Raw genomic sequence first — 23,018 nt, forward strand, 5'->3', positions numbered from 1 at the left:
AAGGTGCGTCGCGTTTATCTTGCTTTTCCACATACTGTTCTGTGCCTACTTATGAATATTCATGCACACCACTTACTGCACCACAGTGTGACAGTAGCGCTCCAGGGGACATCGCTCTGAATGCTCTCCCCGGAACGCGTTTGAATGAAAATGCTGGCGGTGTTACGCGGTGTAGAAATCGAGGCCTGCATTAATGCAGTTAACGCAGTCGATTAATTCCATGTGCTGAACGTTACAGAAAACCTGCACACCCACTCCCCCATAGGCTTCTGTTGCATATCTTCACTCGGAGGGCATGTTCAGTCTGGCCGTTACATGTGACACAGATAATGTGAATATTATTTTTTTTTAATCTGAGTTTGCGTTTATGGCTTTAGAATCGACTGATCCGGGGTTTGCCCTGCCACGTTGAGCCGCACCCATAGCCACTGCTTATCGCAGTATGAACTCCCTGGCCTGTTAGCCCACCTGCGTGTCTGTCAGCAGCTGTGTGTCTGAGTAATGGAAACGACTGCTACGGCGCCTGAATGCGCCAGCCCTACAACACCGCTCGTGTGCGGCCGGGTGCACAGCGAGGGGTTTCGATCGAGTCCCGTTCCTGAGGCACCGGGACTGCAGGGATTAAACCCAGGCAGAACTGAGATTTACCTCTGATCGGGTTTCAAACGCTTGAGATTGAACCGACTTTGAGCCGGAGATTATTACTGAATACTATTACTGTTATTATTGCTGTTACATTATCCGCTTTGGTTCTGCCGTCAGCCAAAACCCATCGTCAGTTCAAAGCCTGACTCTGCATGGGTTCACACCTTCAAAAGGGGGGTTCTTTGACCATGGCCGACTTGCCCTGAAAGGGATTAAGCTATGAAATGCCTTTTTGTTGTTTTGTTTATTTGTTTGTTCTTATTAAGGGGGGCAGGGGGGCGGGGGGGGGGGGGGTAAGATTATAATCATGGACTCCACATAGCATATGAAAGCAGGAGGGGGTTCAAACACTTAACGATCATGCTTTATTATTAGCTATATACAGTATATACATTTACACTATCGTGTATGCCAGTCCACTGTCCTCCACACACTGTTGATTTGAGCTGCGTTGTTCAGAACTCCACAGTATGATTAGTGTGTCAGGGTGGGTCAGCTGCTTAAACACCTGAAAGCATTCTCCTGGGATTGTGGTTAGACTGTTTTCTCTGTGACAGCCCAACCCTGTTTTCACCATCAGGCTTGAGGTAGTGTACAGACACTGGTGCAAACCTTCAACAACTACGACTGGTGCAGTCTTCCAGTGCACCCTCGGTGAAATGTTTAAAAACCGCATGTGGCACAGAAGCAATAACTTTTTTCTTTAATCTGGTCCTTACTAACAGACGAGAGTCATGAAACTGGTTGTTGCATATTTAACAAAATGGAAATGTTTTTAAAGTTGTCAGGGAGCTATTTGAAGTTTTTTTTTTATGGGGGTGGGGATTAATATATTGCTTTATATTTTTATATGTTTTTGTGAATGTCTGGACAGGTCGAGCAACAATGCAAACAAAGGTGCAGTTTTTAACCACGTGCTTGGGACGTGCGGCTCTACAGACTGTCCAGCAGAGGCTGCTGTTGTCCAATGTAGTGCTCAGTGGTCAGTGGGTTAATCTGCACCTCCACCTCTTGTGTCAAATGTAAACTGTGGGCGAGGGGGAGGGGCACACCTGTTTCAGAACAAGTTCTTAAAGGCAGAAAAGGGGACTGACCGGCCCCCGGTTTAATTTACTCCAAAAGCTAATGCTTAACCGTCATGCGACATCTAAAGCGAGAGACAATGACATTTAAAATGAACAAAGGGCTAGAGATCATGCAATTATAGCAGCTTTAAAGAGTAGACCAAGTGATGAATGTTTAAAAGGGCTATTGTGTGAAATCATTCTGTCTCCGGCGTAATGCGATGTAATGTAATGACCAATGGCGGTCACAGCGCCGCCAGCCTACGTTAGCGGCTGCGTTTCTCTGGCTCGCTGGCCTGGTGACAGGGCGTTAAACCACCAGGCTCAGGGTCTGCGCGGGAGCGGCGGGCACTCTGCTTTGGCCGTGTAACGTCCCGAAAAAATGTGTGCACTTAGTCTCTGATGGGGACAACACATTTCCTTCTGCTGCTGTGTCCAGGTCTGGTCTTCCCCACGCTTATAGTAATTCTTAAAGTTTTATGTGCTTTACACAAATAAACAGTTGTCTAGAAGAAAATACCAACCCCATAAGTTTGGTTATTGCTAACTGAAATGAGATGTCCCTTTGGTCCGTAATGTTCAAACATTTTCAGCATCCTGAACGCCATTCACTAAACTAAATTCGTAGTTAACTTTTGACCAATTGTCACATTTTCCTTGGCCAGACGTGAGCACACTTGCCGTTGCTGACGAGCAGAGAATCGACCGTTAGGAAAGGTGTGCCCATCTCTCTCTAACCACACTATACCGGTAACCTCACAATTCAACAACAAACCTCAGAACTACTATTATTTTTTTTTCTATTTTGTTTTATATACATCTATGAAACAAATTAAGCTAGCTAGAGCTGTTGCTGTATCAATAACTTGCTATTTGTGTTTTATAGCATGAAATTAAAAAATATATATTCAAATGATATATTTTGTGCATAACCATTCATCTTTTTATTTTTTTTATTTTGTGAAAACATTCTGTGCTGCTTTTTTGTTCTAAAGAATTTGTTCTAAAGCTTGCTTTTTTATGACAAAATAACAATGGAGAAATTTGCATTTGTAAAATAAAAATGCTCAACAAGCGGTGTTTGTGTCCGGATATTTAATTGGAATTAAATTCTTCAAATGTACAATAGGTAAGATTTTTGTGTTAAAACATTGTTACAAGACCTTTGTAAATCCCTTCATTGAAAAAGGCTCACTGACATGTTGACTCACCTTCTGCATGTGTTTATAGTCCTACATTACATTACATTATTGGCATTTGGCAGACGCTCTTATCCAGAGCGACGTACAACAAAGTGCATACCCATAACCAGAGCTAAGTGCGCTGAAAGACCCCAGAGGGAAGTACAATTTCAATTGCTACCCGTACAACAAAGATAAGGCCCAGGGCCTATTTTTATTTATTTATTTTATTTTTTAAACAAATAAACAACAAAGCAAAAGTGACCAAACTTAACTATCCAAATACTGCTTACCTAGCCAACTAAAATACCGAAACCCTACGTAAATCACAAAGACAATTAAGGATCACAGGGAGGTAGGGAGGGATGGGGAGAGGTGCTGCTTGAAGAGGTGCGTCTTCAGTTTGTACAGTTCTGTAGTCCATAGTCCTAAAATTCGGGTTTCAAAATATACAGTTGACGGCCCGACACACTGTACCAAAACATTGTATAACCGTACAATAACTCAAGCTTGTTGGTTGAAAATTGGTTCTAATTGCCATAGCCAACATAAGCGCGTTTACAGAGAAAGGGGAGGGATAAACAGTGGAAGGTGTTTGCTGCTATTCTTCTCTTGACCGTTAGAAGTCCGAAATTACCTATTGTACCTTTAAGAATGTATTTATTTGAATTGCATTGATGTGAAGAGGAAGCCGATGATGGGACGATAATGTACAGTAAAAGCTGTGAGTGCAGTTGCGCTGTATTGCGAATGTTCTTACAGCAGAGGGCAGCAGGATGCAAGTTAAAAGCCGAGCATCTAAAGATTTTTTACCTACGCGCTACCACATTAAACATAGCCTATTGGTTTGCCGAAATGGCTGCTTTCGCTTAACCTATTGAACCAACTAGTGTTCTGAATATGCTTCCGGTCGCCCCTGTTTTATGTTCCAAAGTTGATACCTTAAATTGAACCTGCAATTTGTGCATTGCCAAGGTCATGACCCCCTCTCCCCAAGAAAAATGAGCTGGTGGTTCATTGTTACATCAGCAGCTGCTGCTGCGCCGGGTGAAGTGGACATATGGAGCGGTCACCTTTCTGAGTTTGAAGGCAGTTTTAATCCTTTAATGCACCCTTCGACCAGACGTAATCTTTATTCGTGGGGCGCAGTCCTCCTTCGATATTACGTATTGTTACCGTTTCACATATTTTCCGGACAGATTTCTGTAATTATACTGGTTGATTGCATTTATACGAAAAACATACTTCCTGTTTGTTGCTGCTGATATTCAGTCAGGAACTTCATGAGTTTTCATTTTAGATGGGCAAGTGACGCTTAATACAGCCTGACAATTAGTATTAGCCTAAATTAAAGAAATAGCCTACCGTCTTATTTTTTTAGGTGCATCGGCTTCAAATTCGGAATGTTCCTGTTTAAAGATTTTTTTTTTTCTCGGTACGTTTGGGGTGGCTCGTGTTTGCTTGCAATCGCCCCCAAAATAATCTATTGCCAAGCAAAGTGAATGGATAAAACAGTGGCACAGGACGAAACCGCTCGGAAACCGCGTAGCAATGCAGTTTCTATAAACTCAGATTAAGTTGCCGTGAATGGTGAGATCATGGCTACACTGTAATCTGTAGGATAATCCACGGCGCCTCGGTAGCCACATCCATTGTGTTTTTAAAATGTCTAAACAATGGTTTCGATTTATTGTTCTGCTGTGAAAACGTACACACAAGCATGTGCGTGTGGGCGCAACACGTTTCGCTGGTAAATATTAGCATAAACGTCACTCTGGTGTGACGCGAGAAGCGAGCACCTGCGCGCTGATTGACACTACGTTAGACCCGTATATTTAACTCAGCGGTTTGGTTGTGCCTTCTCTTGGGAGGGGCTGTGTGGGAAGACCGTCTGGGATTTGGCGGTACTCCCCTCTTTAGGATTTAAGGTATCTACCCCTTGCTTATAGATTTTTTTTTTTTTTAGATATGCGTGACACATGAATAAATGCGCAGTGTGGATGGAGCGTAGGCTATGACATGTCCCCGATTCGGAGCGATTTTATATCGGGAGGCTCCCTGATTTCATAAGGAATAGCCTACTTGTGATTTGAATGGCAATAACTTATGCTACACGCAGGTAAATTACAGTATACAACTTGATTCGTGCGGGTGTCTTTCTTCCACCGGCGGTCACTGAATCCAGATTTTACGGGGCGGGCAGAGGTTCGTCCTGACCGGTTTCTGGAGGGACTGACCCACGCTATTGGGAAGGTAATACTGTTGCCTTTGCGTACAACAGCATACGCATTCGTGTGATGGCTATTTATGTCTTGTGCGCACTAGGACACTACAAACATCGAGCTATTGGCCTGCGTCACCTTACTGGTGTGGTTGAGCATGACACAAGTAGGCTAGTAGGCTACGGGCTGGATTAAGCTCATTTGCATTTGTATGACAGTCGCTAGGATTTAGGCATGGTCATCTTGTTTTAGTCGTTTGTTTAAGATGTTTAAGATTTAAGATAAATCCCTGAAACTTAGTTTTGCTTAGCTCTAGCTGATGTAGGCTATATTGCAAGTTCGTCGCATGTAGCGTCTTTAAAATTCTGTGCAATAATGGTCTATAAATCTGCTTGCATGTACATTTAAATCTGACACGATTTCCGGAGCAGTATTTATTGAAAGCACCTATGTTTCTCATTTTAAAAAAAAGCGTTTTAATTTATTGTTATTTTGATCTAGGCTATAATTTTTGTTATAAGATCTAGTCATTGCTGCTAGATCTAAACAATTAGGCTTTGTAAAACCATATGTTTTTGGACTGCCAGTGCCTTATGTTACTGTATTTCCATGCTGTATTCTATTTTCAGTGAGCTGATTAATCGTACAATTAACCACAAAAAAGCAACATTTTAAGTGAAATATTTGCATTTGCTGAAAGCCTCAAAAGACAGGAAATGAAATCGCTGAACAGCCCTAACGCTAACATCAGCCTGCTCTCCATCAAGGTATCGGCTCAGATCTCAGGCGTACAATTAAACTAGTGTGATTAATTGATTGATCCTGCATTAAAATGTATATTGTAGAGTAAAGAGTGTATATTGCTATGGTCTCATTCATATAGGCCTACTGTATGTCATTCTGGATAAAAGTGTAGAAGCAGATATATAGTCAACAGTATGTACTTATGTGGGCCTATACGTAATTATTCATATTTATCCAAAAGTAATTGACCAATTAAACAAAATTGGCTAACAACTGTGCATTCACACTCACTCAATGATCGTACCACCCACAAATCACTTTGGTCCTCGCCGTGGGAATAAATGATAAAATGTTGTACGTAATGTATACGATTAATTTTGTATCTGTTGAATTGGTAAAAATAATAATATGCTGCCATGTTAATGATATGCAAATAATTGGGTATAAATGAGACTCTTGTTCCCCATAAACTGAATATAAACTAAAGGGGTGTAGCATGTTGTCAAAGACCTGTGCTGATACCTTTATGGAGAGCAATCAATCAAAGAGCTGGTCAGTTTAATTTCCTGTTTTTTAGGCTCTCTGGTAATGAAAACATTTCACTGAAAACATATTTTTTTGTGATTAATTTCCTTAGTTTTTGCCCCGGGAGGTTCAATTAATACTTAACAGGTCATTATAAATATGCAGTAAAAATAAAACCCTTGGCTTAGAACTTGGCCCCCTAGCTAACTGTCCCCATTTCTTATATGCAGATGCCATCTGGCAAAAAGTGTTTTTTTTTTTTTTCTTGGTTGAAGTGAGTTCTTAATCAAAGGATACATTTGTATAGCTAGTATGAATAACAAAGCATAATTTAAAAGTTAGCATTAGTGTCTGAAATGCATTTCTTCAGACAAATATTAAGGGGACACCAGTTGTGTGCCATCAACATGGTATTTGTATATTATCTTTCTAGCGATATTACATGTTCTCTCATGTCATCTAATGAGAGATATCCCATATAAGCCAGTCACCGAGCTAGTGAGGTAGATCGCAAACTTTTAAAGGCCTAACTATAGGCTAGCTTGTTAACTACTTGGCATTAGCTCACACTGTCACTGCCATTTTTCAGTGTAGCTAGCCTTGTGAACTCACTTTGTTGGTGTTTATGAAGAGTGTAGTAAACTAACATAGCTGGTGATTTAGCTGTAAGTTAGCTGTTTATGTACGCAGACCTAGCTGATCTCTTTTTGGCTGCTCTTTACTGTATCCGACACGTGTTCACAAGTGAGTGCCTATGTGCCACTGTGGACAGTCAGTGACTGCTGCCTGGCAGTGTGCTATAACCCGCTAACGTTGCTGAACATAATGGTCTGCTTCAGATTAGCCTCATCCATGTTAGCATTGTGTCTTGCAGTGTTAAATCTAGTTTTTAGGTATAATTCAAATGTAATAAAATGCACAGTCATGAAATAGTATAGTATATTTCTGAATTTCCCACAGAATGAGTGGTTGTGTGTTGGGATCGGTTGTTTGTTGTTGTTTTTTGCACGAAAAAGTCTTAATGTTTTATGCTAATTTAAGGGTATCCATAACACACAAATGGCTGTACTCTGCAATACTAAAATCAGTAGTTGGTGCACTCGTTGCCATTGCAGTAGACCTGTGAAATGGCATTGAGAGTGGGTTTTCTAATGGGTGAGATACTGATTTTTGAAAATTTAGTTCAACCCCAGCTGTCAAATCTCAAACGTCAGTTTACCAATTTAAAGCAAGGTGTGATGGAAATGTGCTGTTTTGCTGCCCTCTGTGTGTTTTTCCTGTGACAGATCAGTCTCACTTTCATCTTGGCTGTACTCAGATTTTCATTTTTATTGGTCCTTTATATGTATTATAGTTGCATGGATCAATTTTGGTTCATACTGGAAGCCTTTTTTTGTTTATTTTCTGCCATCGAGAAGCTGCATTCTTAAGATAATATGTATGCAACTCTGTCATCTGTATGAAGGAAAAAAGTTTATTTATAGCCTGTTTCTCACAATTCAGCACTATACATGTCATTGGAAATGTGTATTATATTATGGGTGTAATATAATCTATATCAGGGCTGCCCACTGCTGTTCCTGGAGATCTTTCATCCTGTAGGTTTTCCTTTCGACCATTCAACCATGGAACAAGATAGCTGTTGAGTGAGGTGTGCTTTGTTTGTTGAGAAATCATTTATTCAATCTTCAATCTGTCTTCTGCTTCTGGAGGAAAGATGAAAACTAAAAGCATGATTTGTTCTGAACGTGGAGGTGAAAGCCATAATTTCTCTACGAGAATGACGGGCGGTTTGTAGAGGGGAGTTAGAGATGCGCCTTCGTCTGTCTGCTGTCCCTTTTTTAAGGGCTATTTCTAGGCATGTCCTTCGCAAGAAAGCTTGCGATGGAGGTGTCGCTCAGCACAGCGTGTTCGAGACGCGCTGTCATTCCAGGCCGCTGCAGTGCCGACGGGACTCGGCAGAATTATGCGAAGCATGCCGCCGATCGCGTCGAAACCACTGAGTAACGTGAGAGGAATTCCGCACGGTCTCCCAGTCCCTCCCCCGCCACCGGGGCGCTTGCCCAGCTCCTAATTGGGGAGAGGCGGTGGGCCAAGTGTATACCTCGTGCTGTGAACTAGCGCTCCGCCCGAATCGGGCAGAGGTCCGTCCTGCTGGGACAGCGTCTCCAAACTCTCGTGCTGTCAGAGGTCCGTCCTGCTGGGACAGCGTCTCCAAACTCTCGTGCTGTCAGAGGTCCGTCCTGCTGGGACAGCGTCTCCAAACTCTCGTGCTGTCAGAGGTCCATCCTGCTGGGACAGCGTCTCCAAACTCTCGTGCTGTCAGAGGTCCTCGGCCCCCATGGTCTGCATTTCTATTGACTTATACATTGATGAGCCAAAACATTACGACCACTCACAGATGACGCGAATAACATCGATTATCTCGTAACAACAACGCATGTCAACGTCTATATTAGACGGTAACGGATATATTAGACAGTATGCAAACCGTTGGTTCTGATACTCGATGTGTTGGATGCGGGAGAAATGGCGTTAGACCTGAGCGACTGTGACAAAGGCCAAATTGTTATGGCCATAGGACTGGGTCGGAGCATCTCCGAAACGGCAAGGCTTGTGGGGGGTGCTCCCAGTCAGCAGTGGTGAGTACCTACCGACAGCGGTCCGAGGTGGGTCAAACTACGAACGGGCAAAAGGCGCCCAAGGCTATCCCGTCTGGTCTGAACCGACAGACAGGCTTCTGTGGCACAATTCTCAGAAAATTTGAATGATGGTTACGGGAGGTGCAGTGCAGTGCAGTGCAGTGCAGTGCGGCCAGCTGTGAATGGGGCTGCATGGCTGCAGACCAGTCAGAGTGCCCATGCTAGCGCCTGTCCACCATCTCAAAGTGTGAACGTCAGAACTGGACCTTGGAGCAATGGAAGAAGGTCGCCTCAGGCTTAGCCAGTGCCCTGCAGACCATGAGGTTTTCTCTCCCGAACGGGGAGTTAACCTCATGTGCTGGCCATTTTGGGGTTCAGGCCTGTTTTTTAAAGCATCTCTGTGACTTCTGTATAAAGTGCTGCACAAATAAATATTAATTCAATTGAAATATGTAAAAACCCTCCTGCAGATCCCTGAGAATATTCAGCAAGATCAATGCTTTATTTTAAACATGCCTGTAAGGCCTGCAAGCGGTGGTGCAGGGGTGGTTTCTGAGCAGCCCTTGACACTGTCTTCCTAGGAGCATTTGAGTGGCAAAACGTTCTGTTAACATTTTCAGGGTTTAATATTAATGAAAATATCAATGTTTTGGTGCACTTCAGTAGTACTCCTGTCATGCTCTGTGTGATGCATGCACACACACACACACACACACACACACACACACACACACATACACGAGTCAGGCTGATGTTTCGTCACCACGTGTGCAGGTGAAAGTGAACACTCCCTCACCCCCACCACCCCCTGGCACAGCCCAGGTGAGGTTTACCTGGAACTCCGGTCCTGAATCTCCCTCCCTTCGCTTTCTGAACCAGCCATGTGTCACACTGCAAACAAAGTGTTTTAAAGAGACATAAAATGTAGTTTATTTTCCTCTCAAATAGAAAATATGATGTTGTTTGAAGTTATTTTCACTTGTCAAGCAAAAAGTATCTTACCCTATTGGCAAATATTCGAATGAGTAAAACCATCTCACCCCATTTGCAATATTTTTGTCTTATGTAGCAAAAGAGTAATATAAAATACAGGGTGAGAGACTTATTTTTTCTTTTTTTGCAGTGGCAGCTTCTTTAACACGATGTCCCTCATTATTTTAGCATTGATATCGGACCATTTCTCACCACCTTTAAAAGTAGTGGGGGCAGGAACTCCACTCTCTGGAGGAGGATAAGGGATATGCCATGTTTTGGCAATACCTGTTCTGTCAGGTTGACATTATAGGGGTCGGGAGGGGAGCAAGCTGGCCTTCCAAACTCAGCCCACAACCATGCAGGCCTTCCCTGAGAGGAGAGGCAACACAGCCTTAGGCAACACAGACAGGCACATGCGCGCACACACACACACACACACATTGTATGCGACCTGCAGCTAATGTTGAGTGATGGGGCTGAAAGGTTGTACACAGTGTGTCTGTGTGCATTCGCTTGTGTGTTAGCAAGCGCATGCTCGAAACCGGAACCCGCTTTCGCCCACTAAACTCCAGAGAGGCATTGCTGCTTCTGAGCATACCTGGAGCAGTGACACTCTTTGAAAGAACACATTGTGAATCCTCAGACTGAGGGTGAGGTTGTCGCACAGATCATTGCACTTCTTGTGTGACAGGTGATACTGTTATGTAATGAGATGAGTGCATGACAGGTAAGTCTCTGGTGTCACAGACAGGTATTTAATGCTGAGCTATATCTTGATGCATGCATTTTTGTTTAAAACTTGTGAGGCATGACAAAAGCCTTGTGGTTTCTGAAAAACATTGAAAGCTACAAACCACAAAATTCAGGCTTTTACAAAACAAGTCTTTTACCTTGGTCAATTCAAACTGGAGGGTGATTATTTTGAGAGACACCCCAAAAAAAGTCACTGGACCTAACCTAAATGCAGGTTCATTACATTACATTTCCTTAATGGCATTTGGCAGACGCTCTTATCCAGAGCGACGTACAACATAGTGCATACCCATAACCAGCGATAAGTGCGCTGAAAGATCCTAGAGGGAAGTACAATTTCAACTGCTACCTGCACAACAAAGATAAGGACCAAGGCCTATTTGAAATGTTTTTTTATATTTTTAAATTTAAATTTTTTTTATTTTTTTATTTTTTTTATACAAACAAACAAACAAACAAACAACGCAAAAGTATGAGCAAACCCCTTAACTAGCCAAACACTGCTTACCTAGCCAACCTAAAGATAATGATACACAAAAAAAGTAAATCACAGAAAGACAACAATTAAGGTTCACAGGCAGTTCATGTATAATACTTAATTCTCAGAACATTAGTGTGAGCGGACACTGAACAATGATGTTGTTGAAAATTGGATTTGTGTTTATTGTCCTTTTTAAATAATCCTATTTTTCCCCAACTGGTGGACTGATTGGTCAACTTTGTGAAATTCCTCTTTCACAGTGACCTCTCAACTTTCAACCAAACACTTTTCTTACTAGGTCAAATACTTATGAACTGACCTGACGACAACTAATTGGCTGACCTTTAGACCTTTGGGTGGGAATGCAAAAGCAAGTGTACAGAAGTTGGATTCAGCATATCTCATGGCAGCCTCAGGCTCAGTACTGTAAGGCTATGCACAACCTAGACAAGCTCATTGTACTGTTAGGTTATAAACAATCTGCTCAAGCTCGTAGTTCTGTTAGGTTATGAACAACCTGGTCAGGCTCGTAGTACTATAAGGTTATAAACAACCTGGTCAGGCTCATAGTACTGTAAGGTTGTGAGCAACCTGGTCAGGCTCATAGCACTGTAAGGTTATGAGCAACCTGGTCAGGCTGGTAGTCCTGTAAGGTTATGAACAACCTGGTCAGGCTCATAGTACTGTAAGGTTATGACCCTGACAATCTGTGTTTCTGACTATAGGCTCACTGGAACCCCTTTGCAGTGTCCCTGTTTTGCTCGATTTATCTTTGTGACCCTCATAATAAATGGTAATGGCAACAATGAACCCACCTCTTCAGAAAAGGCTGATTATAGTCCGTAGTAGTAATCTGTTTCATTCACTCCCGGGCACTCTGGCAGCAGTCTTAATCCCTCTTTCGTATTCACTGCCTGATAGACGGACAGATGGACCGCCTGAGGTACACAGAAAGGTAACCCCTGGCAACAGAAAGAACACCCCTTCCTGTCTGTGCCTGTCCCACTCCGCCCGGTTCAAGCACCCCCTGACTACGACCAGGGGCCAGCCTATCTCTGGCTAACCCTGATAGCCTACTACTTGAAGTGCCCTCTTGCCTTTTTGGAGTCACAGATATTGTTGGACTAGCTACGTGGTTGCTCAAACCAGTTGGATGATTTTGGTCACATAAAAGAGCAGGATTTTCAGAAGGACGGCTCTGGAATATGAAAGTGGAGACCTCTGAAAGCTAGGTACATTTCTGAGCACTTGTGAGTTGTAGATTGTGTACAACAGTTAATTTCTTAGGCACAGTGATGTTTGCTTATAGTTCATGTTTTAAAATATTGTGTGCTGACAATTTCCAATGTCTACATTATAATAAGATTATGCCTGCCAGTGCAGTTATAGAGTTATAGAGTAATTCATGTTGAGGAGGTTTTTCTTTTTTTCCATCTGAATTATAAAAATATATTAAGAAAAAGAACAATGGCCTTATTGTTTTGCATCCGCTGAAATGGGTCCATGTAGTGTTTTTATTCCAAAAGTAGATTAATCAATGTGAAGCATTATTTTTGGCAGCTCACTTTATCTTGGCTCACCAACAATTCTGAAATGCTTATGTTTTGACAAGCCACTGTGAGCGATTCATTATAGCTTTCTAGTCTTAACAGCAAAGCTTTTGTTTATGTTACAATCTAAAGACAGCTTTGCTAATGGGCTGTTTCTTTGAAAGAGAGCTACTTGCTCAAAATCGTTTAATGCAGACTGATGGAGACATGGCCTCTAGATAAGATGTTAAGTAGTTATACCGTTACGTGTGCATAGATGCTGTTTGTTGTGAAATGTATATTGAAATTTAACGGCTGCAGTGTTGCTTTATGCTTCTGTTCACCCAAGATCTGAGTAAAAGTCCAAATAGTCAACGGTCAGCCATTTTTGCTTTCATAATTTCACGCCGGTTGGCTGTTCTTTTGTAGAGATCATAGTGTGTGTGAGACTCTGAGCCTCAGTCGTGTGCTCGATTCACTGCTATCGTTTCCCTTTTTAAAAATAGCTATTAAACGTGATTATTAAAAAGCTGGGTATTCTCCCTGTGGGCAGATTTTTTGGAAGCTGCCTCTGCAAAAAATTAAAAAATTAAAAAAGAAGCCTCCAAATTATCATTCCTCCCCAAGTTCCCCATGTCCTGTGAAGTGTGAGCAGTGGTCATTAGCCTCTGCCGTTATCAGCTCATGAGTTTGTAATTTGCTCTGGATCCTCCAGGGTCCCTCTTCAGCCGCAGGGCTGCTTTTAACGGGCCCCCCGTGACGGGGCTGTGGCCCTTGATCATGAAATGGGCTTTAACTGCTATCGGCGGCCTGTAGCGTAGTGGTTAAGGTACATAGCTGGGACCAGTAATGTTGATGGTTCGATCCCCGGTGTAGCCACAATAAGATCCGCACAGCCATGTAATGTAGTGTAATAATATCGGAGGGTCACAGGGTACCAGGACTGAACTCAGAGTTATGTTCTATACTGCCTCTTCTTGGAGAGACTACTGTTATAGACAGAGAGGCTGCATATTGCAGCATTACTGTTTAAGGTGGACGATGTAAGCATTTAAGCCCTGCAGAGAGATGGATTAAGGAGAGAGAAGGAGGAGAGTCAGGGGGAGAGGGAGGGAATTGAAGGAGGAGGTGGAAGAGCAGAGGGTGATGTTGAACAAGGGAGAGTGAAGGGCAGAGAGGAGGAGAGAAGAGGGAGATGCTGAAGAAAGGGAGGATGACAGGAGAGAGATGAGCAATAGAGAGAGGAGAGAGAAATGCAGAGGAGGGGAAAGAGGGAGATTTCCTCCAGCTAGGTTTCCTCCAGTGCTTTAGCAGACAAAAGCATAAACAGTGCACACACCATTGCCATGGCAACTGCAGCACACAGCCCTACTCTGGTAATGGGGCCTGGATCGCACCTGCAGGTTAGAGAGGGAACCACAAAGAAGTCTGTGTGTCTGTGTGTCTGTGTGTGTGTGCGTGTGTGCGTGCGCGCGTGCGCGCGTGTGCGCGTGCTACGTTATGATAAGTTATGTTATTTGCTTTACTTCACTAAAGGCCTACACGATGATGATGATGATGGTGGTTATGTTTCTGTGGTAGTAGTAAAAGCAGTAGCAGTTTTGTAGTTACTGTTAGCGTTACTTGTTAGCACCGTTGGTCTCAGATGGGATTCAGACATTTTCAAAACCTGTTGTCCTTATTGCGGATGCCGTGTTTTAATAATGGATCTGTTTTTCATGAATATTGATACATTATGTCCATCGCTAGAGGCTAGCTGCATACAAATTAATGACCATCCCAATGCTTCATTGCTTATTCATGAGGATCATGTGAATTAGGGTGCTGACCTGGCTGTTTCGCTGAGTGTGTGCTCAGCCCTGACCTGCTTGCTTTTACTGACCCCAGATCAGGTACTTATGCGGCAGACCAGGTTCCCCTGTAACAGTTACTGTTGGACTATTTCAAATTTTCTGTTGTGTTCAGTTTGCTGATGATGACGTTGATTTCAACAAAATTAATTGTAAAATGACAGGAAAATTGATTTCCACTGCGGATAAATCAGCATATGGAACAAATATAAAGCTTTATTCATGAAAGGTCAATGAGTGATTACTTTTTGTGTCTTTCCCTTTGGTAGCCTTTTTTGTGCACTCCCTGTTACCTTTTTAAACAGAAATTAGTTAACATATCATGGGGGGGGGGGGGTCTTGGTTGTCGAGGAAGTTGTTGAGTTGACTTCAGAATGTTCATTGGACTGTAGCTGTGTTGCCAAGTGTTTTGGGGGAGAGAATTCAAAACCATTGTTGGGATGTTCAGAAAATTAATAAAGCAAGTGCTCTTCTTTGGCCTTTGTCTTCTTTAATAACTTGTCTGATCATGTGGCATGTGATGAAGAGCACAGACACGCTGCCATACAGACCACAGCTCACAGGGTTTTGAGTCAGTCTTTGCCTTCAGCGCACTTCACAGGTGTGCGATTGGCTTCTACTAGTGATGTCATATTTTGTGTACTCTGATTTTGATTCATGGTGACGTCAGTCTGAAAAAACAGATGAATGTTAGATAAACAAGAATGTTTTAGCTGAGTTTTGCATTATTAATGACTGAAATGGAAACAGACTATCTTAAGCATTAGAATGCAACTGGGGGAGGTTTGATAAACAGGACATTTTATTTTAAGTACTTTCAGCTGCCAAGCATTTTCAGTTTTTAAGGGAGGAAGAACATTCCCTCAATTTCTCCAGATAAGTCCCTTCCTCAAAAACAGCTGATGTTGTTTTCTTTAGCTGTAGGTTAGGCTAGCCCTCTCACAACACCATGCGTTCTTCACGTTCATATTCTGCTTTTCCAGTGAGTTAGTGTCAGGCATTTTAGCCGGTGCTCTTGTCAGGAGTGTCGCAATCAAGTTTAGGAACAAGGCTCCTTTTGAGCTGCCTGCCTGCTGTGTTAATCCTCATACTCCCCTACCTTCAAGTGTCCATCAAACAGATTCCCCTGAGACCTGCACACAAAGACAATCTCTCTCTCTTTCTCTCTCTCTCTCTCTCTCTCTCTCTCTCTCTCTCTCTTTCTCTCTCTGGGTCTCTCTCTTTCTCTCTTTCTCTCTGGGCCTCCCTCTCTCTCATTTCAGCGTTTTGGAGTACCTATGTAATTAGCATGGAGATGAATAGGGAATCGTTTAGCACCCAGTGTGTGAGCATGGATGGAAATATGGAAATTTACGAACATCTGCTCTTCACATTGTCATCTGTTCCTCTTATTGTTTTGTTTTGTTTATTTGACTTTTTGCGGAATATTACAAGTTACACTTTTTTTCTTGAAACCGTTTCAGCTGTTCTACCGAGGTCCATGTGTGTTTGTGTATGTCTGAATCCACATCACAACAAGCAAAATGCATGGCAGTGCTTAATTATATGCAGCTTCACCCCTGTCTGTATTGGGGACATGCGTGACTTCATGTGTGAATGTGTGTGCTCTTCCATTGCATACTGACAAGGGAGGGTTTACAGTCAGTAGCCTATTTGCTGTCGCTCCGTACTGTCCTGTCAAAGGACAGAAACAGAAGTGAGAGGGCGTTTTGATTCTAAACACAAGAGCTGAAGGATAAGAACTGATCTTTGAATCCGAAACGTTAGGGATAGTGATGAAGACACTGAAATGGCAAGCATTTGGTTGTACAGATCACTAAACGTAAGTTCAGAAATGCTGTGACACAATCCGTCTCAATGTGGCTTTTGAACGTTGCTGCCCCCTGTTGGTTGGTTTGAGTACCACAAACACCTTCCCCACTGAATCATGCAAGTCTGTTCCAGAAGTATGGAAGTATCCACTTGTCCTCCTCCTGCCTCCATTACGCTCATTCTCTCTCTGCAGTCCTGCAGCTGAGCGCAGGCGTTGCGTCGGAGGACTGCGCTTCACGCACAGCTGCTGCACAGGCAGACACTGCAGGCGCAGGGCGTGGCTGGGCTCCAGAGCTGCCATATAGGGCTGCAGTATAGGGCCCTATCTCTTACAGTACATGTGCTGTATAAAAGGCTGTGGGGAATCATCTCAGAGAGGAATTGTGTAAATATATTAGAGGGATATTGGAGGATAATAAATGGAAAGAAAGGGCAAGTATGTGTAGCTAGTGTGTCTTATAAAGCACTCTAAAACATAAAGCTAAAGCTCCTGACAGCCAAAACACGCTATCTGTACCTGGTTATCTGTAAACAAGGAATTAGCTGGTTATTGCATTGCTAGGCACATTTTTTATAATAAGTGTCATCATGTATGTTGCCGGGTATTTCTGAATAGTAGACTCATTCAGATAAAACGTATGAAATAAGGAGGATTTTGGTGAGGGATGGTGAATACATTTTACTCAAAAATGTGGCAGTGCCTCCAGGTGACATGGACAGTTCTGTGTTTGTGCTCTAGGTGGAGCTGTGGTATTGTTGTTGGAGGATGGAGTGCCTTTGCACATCTGCACTTGTCACCAGCAGCAGCGCCTGCGGCACTTGTCACATAGAGCCATATGCACGGTGCTCTGTGAATCAGTATGGGCTGTACCTCCTGCAAAATACGTCTAGCGCAGTTTAAACATTTGGAAAGCTGGAGGACAGTTTACAATACCAGGGGGTGATCACTGTATAAAAATTCCTTAAATTTCTACTTGCAAATTGGAAAATCTACTCAGGAATAATTTAGCTGTAGATATTTGGGCAATGCGTCAGAAGAACAGATTTAGTTACATTTTTTAAACTCATGATAATGATAAGTTTTAAACCTTTTTGTGCTTAGGTTTAGGCTTGACCAGAGGAAATACGAGGAGCCTAGATGACATAAGCTCCATAAAACAAGCTGTTTTAGTTGACGTGTCACGGCTATGAATTGCATTTTTTCAGTTTGTGAAAAGCACAGTGAGATGCGCAATAAGCTGTTTTGGAAATGTGTGCGGTCGGCTGTTTTCTGGCTCCTAGCCGCGTCTCGTGGTCTGACCGCTCGGCTCTGTAACGATCTGGAAAGGCCGCCAAGCGACCGTGTGGATGAGGGGATGGGGGTGTGAAACTGTTACATTATTTATCGCGCTCACACCAATGCTAACGCTAAGGGAAGCCAGCCTCCTCCTCAGTACGTACTCCGTGCAGCCTTTAATCCCAGCTCTCTCCGCCCTGGGTCCTGTCACTGTTTTGCGCTATCAAAAGTTCCCACGGTTTTGCAATCATTTTCAGTTTACTCAAGGCATTTGGACCCCATGTGCTGTGTGTGTGTGTGTGTGTGTGTGTGTGTGTGCTTGCGCAAGTATCCCTGTGGCTGTGTGTGCATGTGGGTTTGTGTGTCTGTCGTGTGTGTGTACGTTTGTATGTGTCATTTCACCTTTCTGGTAAGGCATGTCTCACACAAATATGAAGAAAATTACTTTTCCTTTTTTCCATTTACAAATTTCTGTTCCATTTTCTTTTCTGTGAAAGCCACCCAATGTATGCTGCTAGGTTTTTACAATCTGGCTGGAAACCCTTCCATAAAACAAAGGCTTATACCGCTGTGTGTGTGAGGATTTCCGCTGTAAACCTTGCACACTGTTCCTGCTCTTGCATCCCCTTGGCCCACCGGTCAGGCAGGTACAACATGGCCACTCTCAGGTCAGGGGAGGAATGCTGACCGACATGGCCCCTGGAGAACCTCACAGGATGCGGGCTTCCTGTCCACTGACATGTCACACCTGGGTCAAGTGCTTTATTTGAAGAATTTGAACCCTTTAGACAGCAGTAAAAATTCCTGTGCATTACTGACCATTTTAAAAGGAGCATCAGTTTGACAAATAAAAGGAAAAAATTCTTCTTTTTGGTTGAAAATCCTCAGGCATTTGCTGAGTATGTTTACCAGTATCTAAAAATGAAAGTACAATGTACAAGTACTCATTTGACTCAGGTCTGATATTACTCCCAAATAATCATAAGAACTATTTTCTCTGTGCCCTCTCTCATCTGTGGTGTACTCTATCCAGAGAGAGAGACAGCATCTGCTGTTTTTTATTGTCGCTTCACTCTTTATTTTTCAATTAAGGGAGCTTGTTTTGCACCTAGTTCACCTCGGGCGCTTTCTTGTGTGTCAGATGTTGCTGCTTTAGAGTTGGAAGCATACTCCGTTTTTAGAGATGAAAACCAGGAGAGACTCTGTGGCTCTCCAGGACCAGCTGGTGCACTGCTGGTTTAAGTGCTATACCAATGGTCCACAGAGCACGGCTCATTGCCTTAGGCAGTTTACAGGAGGGAAGTGATGTAGTGAGTCAGAGAACGCTGTGGTGTAGCGGGCAGAGAGCCGGGCTCATTGCAGATAAGGACATCCACGAAACTAAGTACATCACACACCGCGGCATGTTCCAGTGTGGATTTGAACATGGAGTCCCCCGTCAAATGTCTATCCTGGCTGTGTCCCCACTGTTTTAGTGTTATTGCCACCAGTCCCTGCCTTTTTAACCTTAGGTTTTAAGGATGGGTTTGTTGTCTGACAGTGTTATCTGTTTCAGGGATGGGTGTGACAGTGTTATCTCTGTTTCAGGGATGGGTGTGACAGTGTTATCTCTGTTTCAGGGATGGGTGTGACAGTGTTATCTGTGTTTCAGGGATGGGTGTGACAGTGGTATCTGTGTTTCAGGGATGGGTGTGACAGTGTTATCTGTGTTTCAGGGATGGGTGTGACAGTGTTATCTGTTTCAGGGATGGGTGTGACAGTGTTATCTCTGTTTCAGGGATGGGTGTGACAGTGGTATCTGTGTTTCAGGGATGGGTGTGACAGTGTTATCTGTTTCAGGGATGGGTGTGACAGTGTTATGTGTTTCAGGGATGGGTGTGACAGTGTTATCTGTGTTTCAGGGATGGGTGTGACAGTGTTATCTGTGTTTCAGGGATGGGTGTGGGATCATGTGTGCCGCTCAGCTGAGACTCGTCGAGCGTGAGCATGTACAAAAGGAACGGACTGACGGCCAACGTCGCGGTCACCTCCGCCAGCCAAGAGGTACGAAGGTCCCTTTGTCTAGCTGTGTTGAATGCTGGTCTCCAAGCGCAGAACTGCATGCAGGATAGAGGAGACTATTGTGAACATGTGCATGCTCAGAAAGCAAACTGTGAAGTACACACAAACACTCACCCACGCGCATTCACTCGCATTCACAAACACACACACACACACGCATACTCACTCGCGTGCCCGCACACATACTCGCGCACACACACACACACACACACACACACACACACACACACACACACATACACATACACGTTTACAGCTGTACACCAGGGCCAAAGTGGGACTCCACGGTGCAGATGGAGGAAGGGCCTTGCAGTCTCTCCTCCTAGCCTGTTCTGAGGCGACCAGCCTCTGCCTGTCCATGCTCCTGAGACAGGGGGAAGTGGACTGCCCCCATGAGCTCGTAAATCTGCTGACACTCCAACTCCTGGCCTCCTCCCTGATGCACATGCCATTAGCCTGTGGGCCGGAAAACTCCAGTCCCCCTTTCCACCTCCAGAGCACGCTCTCTCCCCAGGGGATGTGCCATAGGCCCGGACACACAGTGAGGAGACTGTCTGCTCACAATCACCGTCTGCACAAAATCAGTCTGAACACGCTCACCGTCTGCACACAATCACCATCTGCTCACAATCACCATCTCCGCACAATCACCATCTGCACACGCTCAGTCTGCTCACAATCACCATCTTCTCACAATCACCATCTGCTCACAATCACCATCTCCGCACAATCACCATCTGCACACGCTCAGTCTGCTCACAATCACCATCTCCGCACAATCACCATCTGCACACGCTCAGTCTGCTCACAATCACCATCTGCTCACAATCACCATCTGCTCACAATCACCATCTCCGCACAATCACCATCTGCACACGCTCAGTCTGCTCACAATCACCATCTGCTCACAATCACCATCTCCGCACAATCACCATCTGCACACACTCAGTCTGCTCACAATCACCGTCTGCACACAGAGGACCTGTGGATCTGTTCTGCAGTGCTCCTCGATGCTCCTCGATATTCCTGTCACACCCATCCCTGAAACTGTCTGTCTGTCTGTTTTTCTGTCCCTGTGTCAGTGGATGAATGTTGATACATTTTTACATGCTACTGCAAAGCCAAAGAAAAATTTCTAAATTACAAGTTTCCGTTCTATTGTATGCTTTTGTACTCTTATTATATTCCCCACTGGCTTAATTCAGAGTCAGTGGGATGAGAGACTGCACTGAACGGTCGCACAGTTCTAGTTTATTCGCTGCTGCTGGTACCTTTGCTGTTGTGTGAAACCATTCCAGAACAGCAGCCGTCTTGGCCTTGTATGCTGGCGGGAAACATTTGCAAAGACTGGCAGTCTGTTCATCCAGGGTTTCCCTGCTGAGAGTCCTGGAGAGGGAGCGTGCCTGGTTCAGCCAGGCTGACTGCGATGGCCTGGATGGAGTAAAAGCCTGTGGCCTTCAAGGGTTAGGGTTGAGTAGCCCTGCAGGCACTGTGTGGGGTAGAATTAAGTCTTTCTTTGACTTTGCACTGCATGAGTCCATACCCTTTTCCGTCCATCTGTCCGTCCGTCCATGTGTCTGTCTGTCTGTTTCTGTCTGACTAGGCTGTTCTGTTCCAACTGTCTAAAATGGTATTTCTGTCTGTTTAATGACGTCCGTCTGTCTGTTCTTCTGTCTGTCTGTCTGACTGTCTATCTGTGCTGTTCTGTTCCGCCTGTCTGAAATGGTCGATCTGTCTGTTCGATAACGTCCGTCTGTCTGTCCTTCCCGCGTTGCAGAGCAGCAGCAGCTCCGAGTCCCTGGACCGGCCGAGCGCAGACTACGCCAAGAGCTACGATGCCGTGGTGTTCGACGTGCTGAAGGTGACGCCGGACGAGTTCGCTGTGAGTGATCGCCGCTCATGGGAATAATCCCAGTTTATAGGACCGTGCAGGGCAGCTGTGGTTAATCCCAAATCACGGGACCTGTTGGGTCAGACCCAGGCATCCGCTTTAAGTGACACAGGCTTTCTGAACCTTTTTGAATGTCACGGCACGTCCGCATCTCTGCGATTCCTGTATTTTTGTCCGGCCCTTTGGAATGATGTCATCCCCCCCTTGAGTTGGAGCAGCCGGAGCAGACAGCCCCCGGTGAAAGGTCACAGAGACGCCCTTTGACCTTTGGGCAGCCGCCAGACCAAATACCAGAGGATATTACTTTGCTCATGAGTTATATTATTTTTATGACTTCTCTGTCCTTTCAGATCCTCATTAGCCAATGTTCCCCTGCCAGGAAAATAAAAAAGATGGATGTGTCTTGTGTTAAATTAAACAAGATTTGATTTTGTTTTATTTTCATTTTTTACTTTTAACCCCCTCCAGAGCCAGATCACCCTGATGGACGCCCCAGTGTTCCGAGCGATCCAACCAGAGGTAATTATAAAAAAATGTAGAAAGTTCATTATCACTTTTTGTATAATTACATACAGTATGTAAAGGTAATAATGTATGTATAATAGCAATTGTTATATGTCCATATTAGCATATGTTGGCAGGCAAAATGTGAGTACATGACATGATCTGAGAGTGCTTTACGGTCATGACGGGAATCTCACCCCGACCCCCACGGTGCGCTGCTCACCTGGGCGGCGTGCAGCAGACATTTTGCACAAGGTCTCTCGTCTCAAATCAGCTGAGGAGGAGGGGGAGGAGGCAGTGAGCGAGGCAGGAGTGTGCCTGTGTGACTCTATCTGCCAGCAGGATTGAGAAGGGCCCTGTGTGTGGGCCCTGTGTCTGAGCAGCAGTGTGGGGCAGTGTTGGTCTGTACTGGTTAGCTAACTGGGCTAAAGGTTGAAAGTTCAATTCCCGGGTAGGACACTGATGTTGGACCCTTGAGCAAGGTGCCAAACCTGATGTGCTTAATATATCCAGCTATATAATGGACACGATGCATAAATCAGAAATATGTGCTAGTCCCTCTGGATGAGAGCATCTGGTAAATGACCATATTGTGATGTACCAATAGACTGACAGCGATCATAAAAACAGGACTCCCTGAACCTGGAGGCTTTGCCTGGGGAGTTTCTGGGAAAGTTGCATATTTGTACTTCTCCGGAGGTAATGAAGATGGAGCAGGCTTCCCCTGGGAACGACAAACCCTCATACATGGCAACACAGATCATCTCCCCTGTACCATCTGAATGGGCTGTAATACAATGCGAAAGACACTCCGAGTATATTGCAATACACTATGTACTATACATGTGACTCTTCGAGGGAAG

General features: G+C 44.2%; 1 protein-coding gene across 3 annotated transcripts in view; it reads left to right on the forward strand.

Annotated features, from left to right (window-relative positions):
• The first annotated feature begins 4,688 nt into the window (after nucleotides 1-4,688).
• The window catches only part of LOC133142025 (ras-specific guanine nucleotide-releasing factor RalGPS1-like), a 131,234-nt gene continuing 112,904 nt past the window's right edge, over nucleotides 4,689-23,018 (forward strand). Inside the window, exons 1-5 of one of the 3 annotated variants that reach the window (XM_061262945.1) lie at nucleotides 4,747-4,818; nucleotides 5,076-5,143; nucleotides 19,633-19,742; nucleotides 21,538-21,642; nucleotides 22,120-22,170. In XM_061262945.1, coding sequence (XP_061118929.1) covers nucleotides 19,686-19,742; nucleotides 21,538-21,642; nucleotides 22,120-22,170 — 213 coding nt within the window. In that variant the 5' untranslated portion in view covers nucleotides 4,747-4,818; nucleotides 5,076-5,143; nucleotides 19,633-19,685. Of the gene's footprint in view, nucleotides 4,819-5,075; nucleotides 5,144-8,942; nucleotides 9,024-19,632; nucleotides 19,743-21,537; nucleotides 21,643-22,119; nucleotides 22,171-23,018 lie in introns of those variants that run through there. The other 2 variants (XM_061262946.1, XM_061262947.1) reach the window with 2 other exon arrangements.

Source organism: Conger conger, chromosome 12, assembly GCF_963514075.1.
Source record: "Conger conger chromosome 12, fConCon1.1, whole genome shotgun sequence".
NCBI lineage: Eukaryota > Metazoa > Chordata > Actinopteri > Anguilliformes > Congridae > Conger > Conger conger.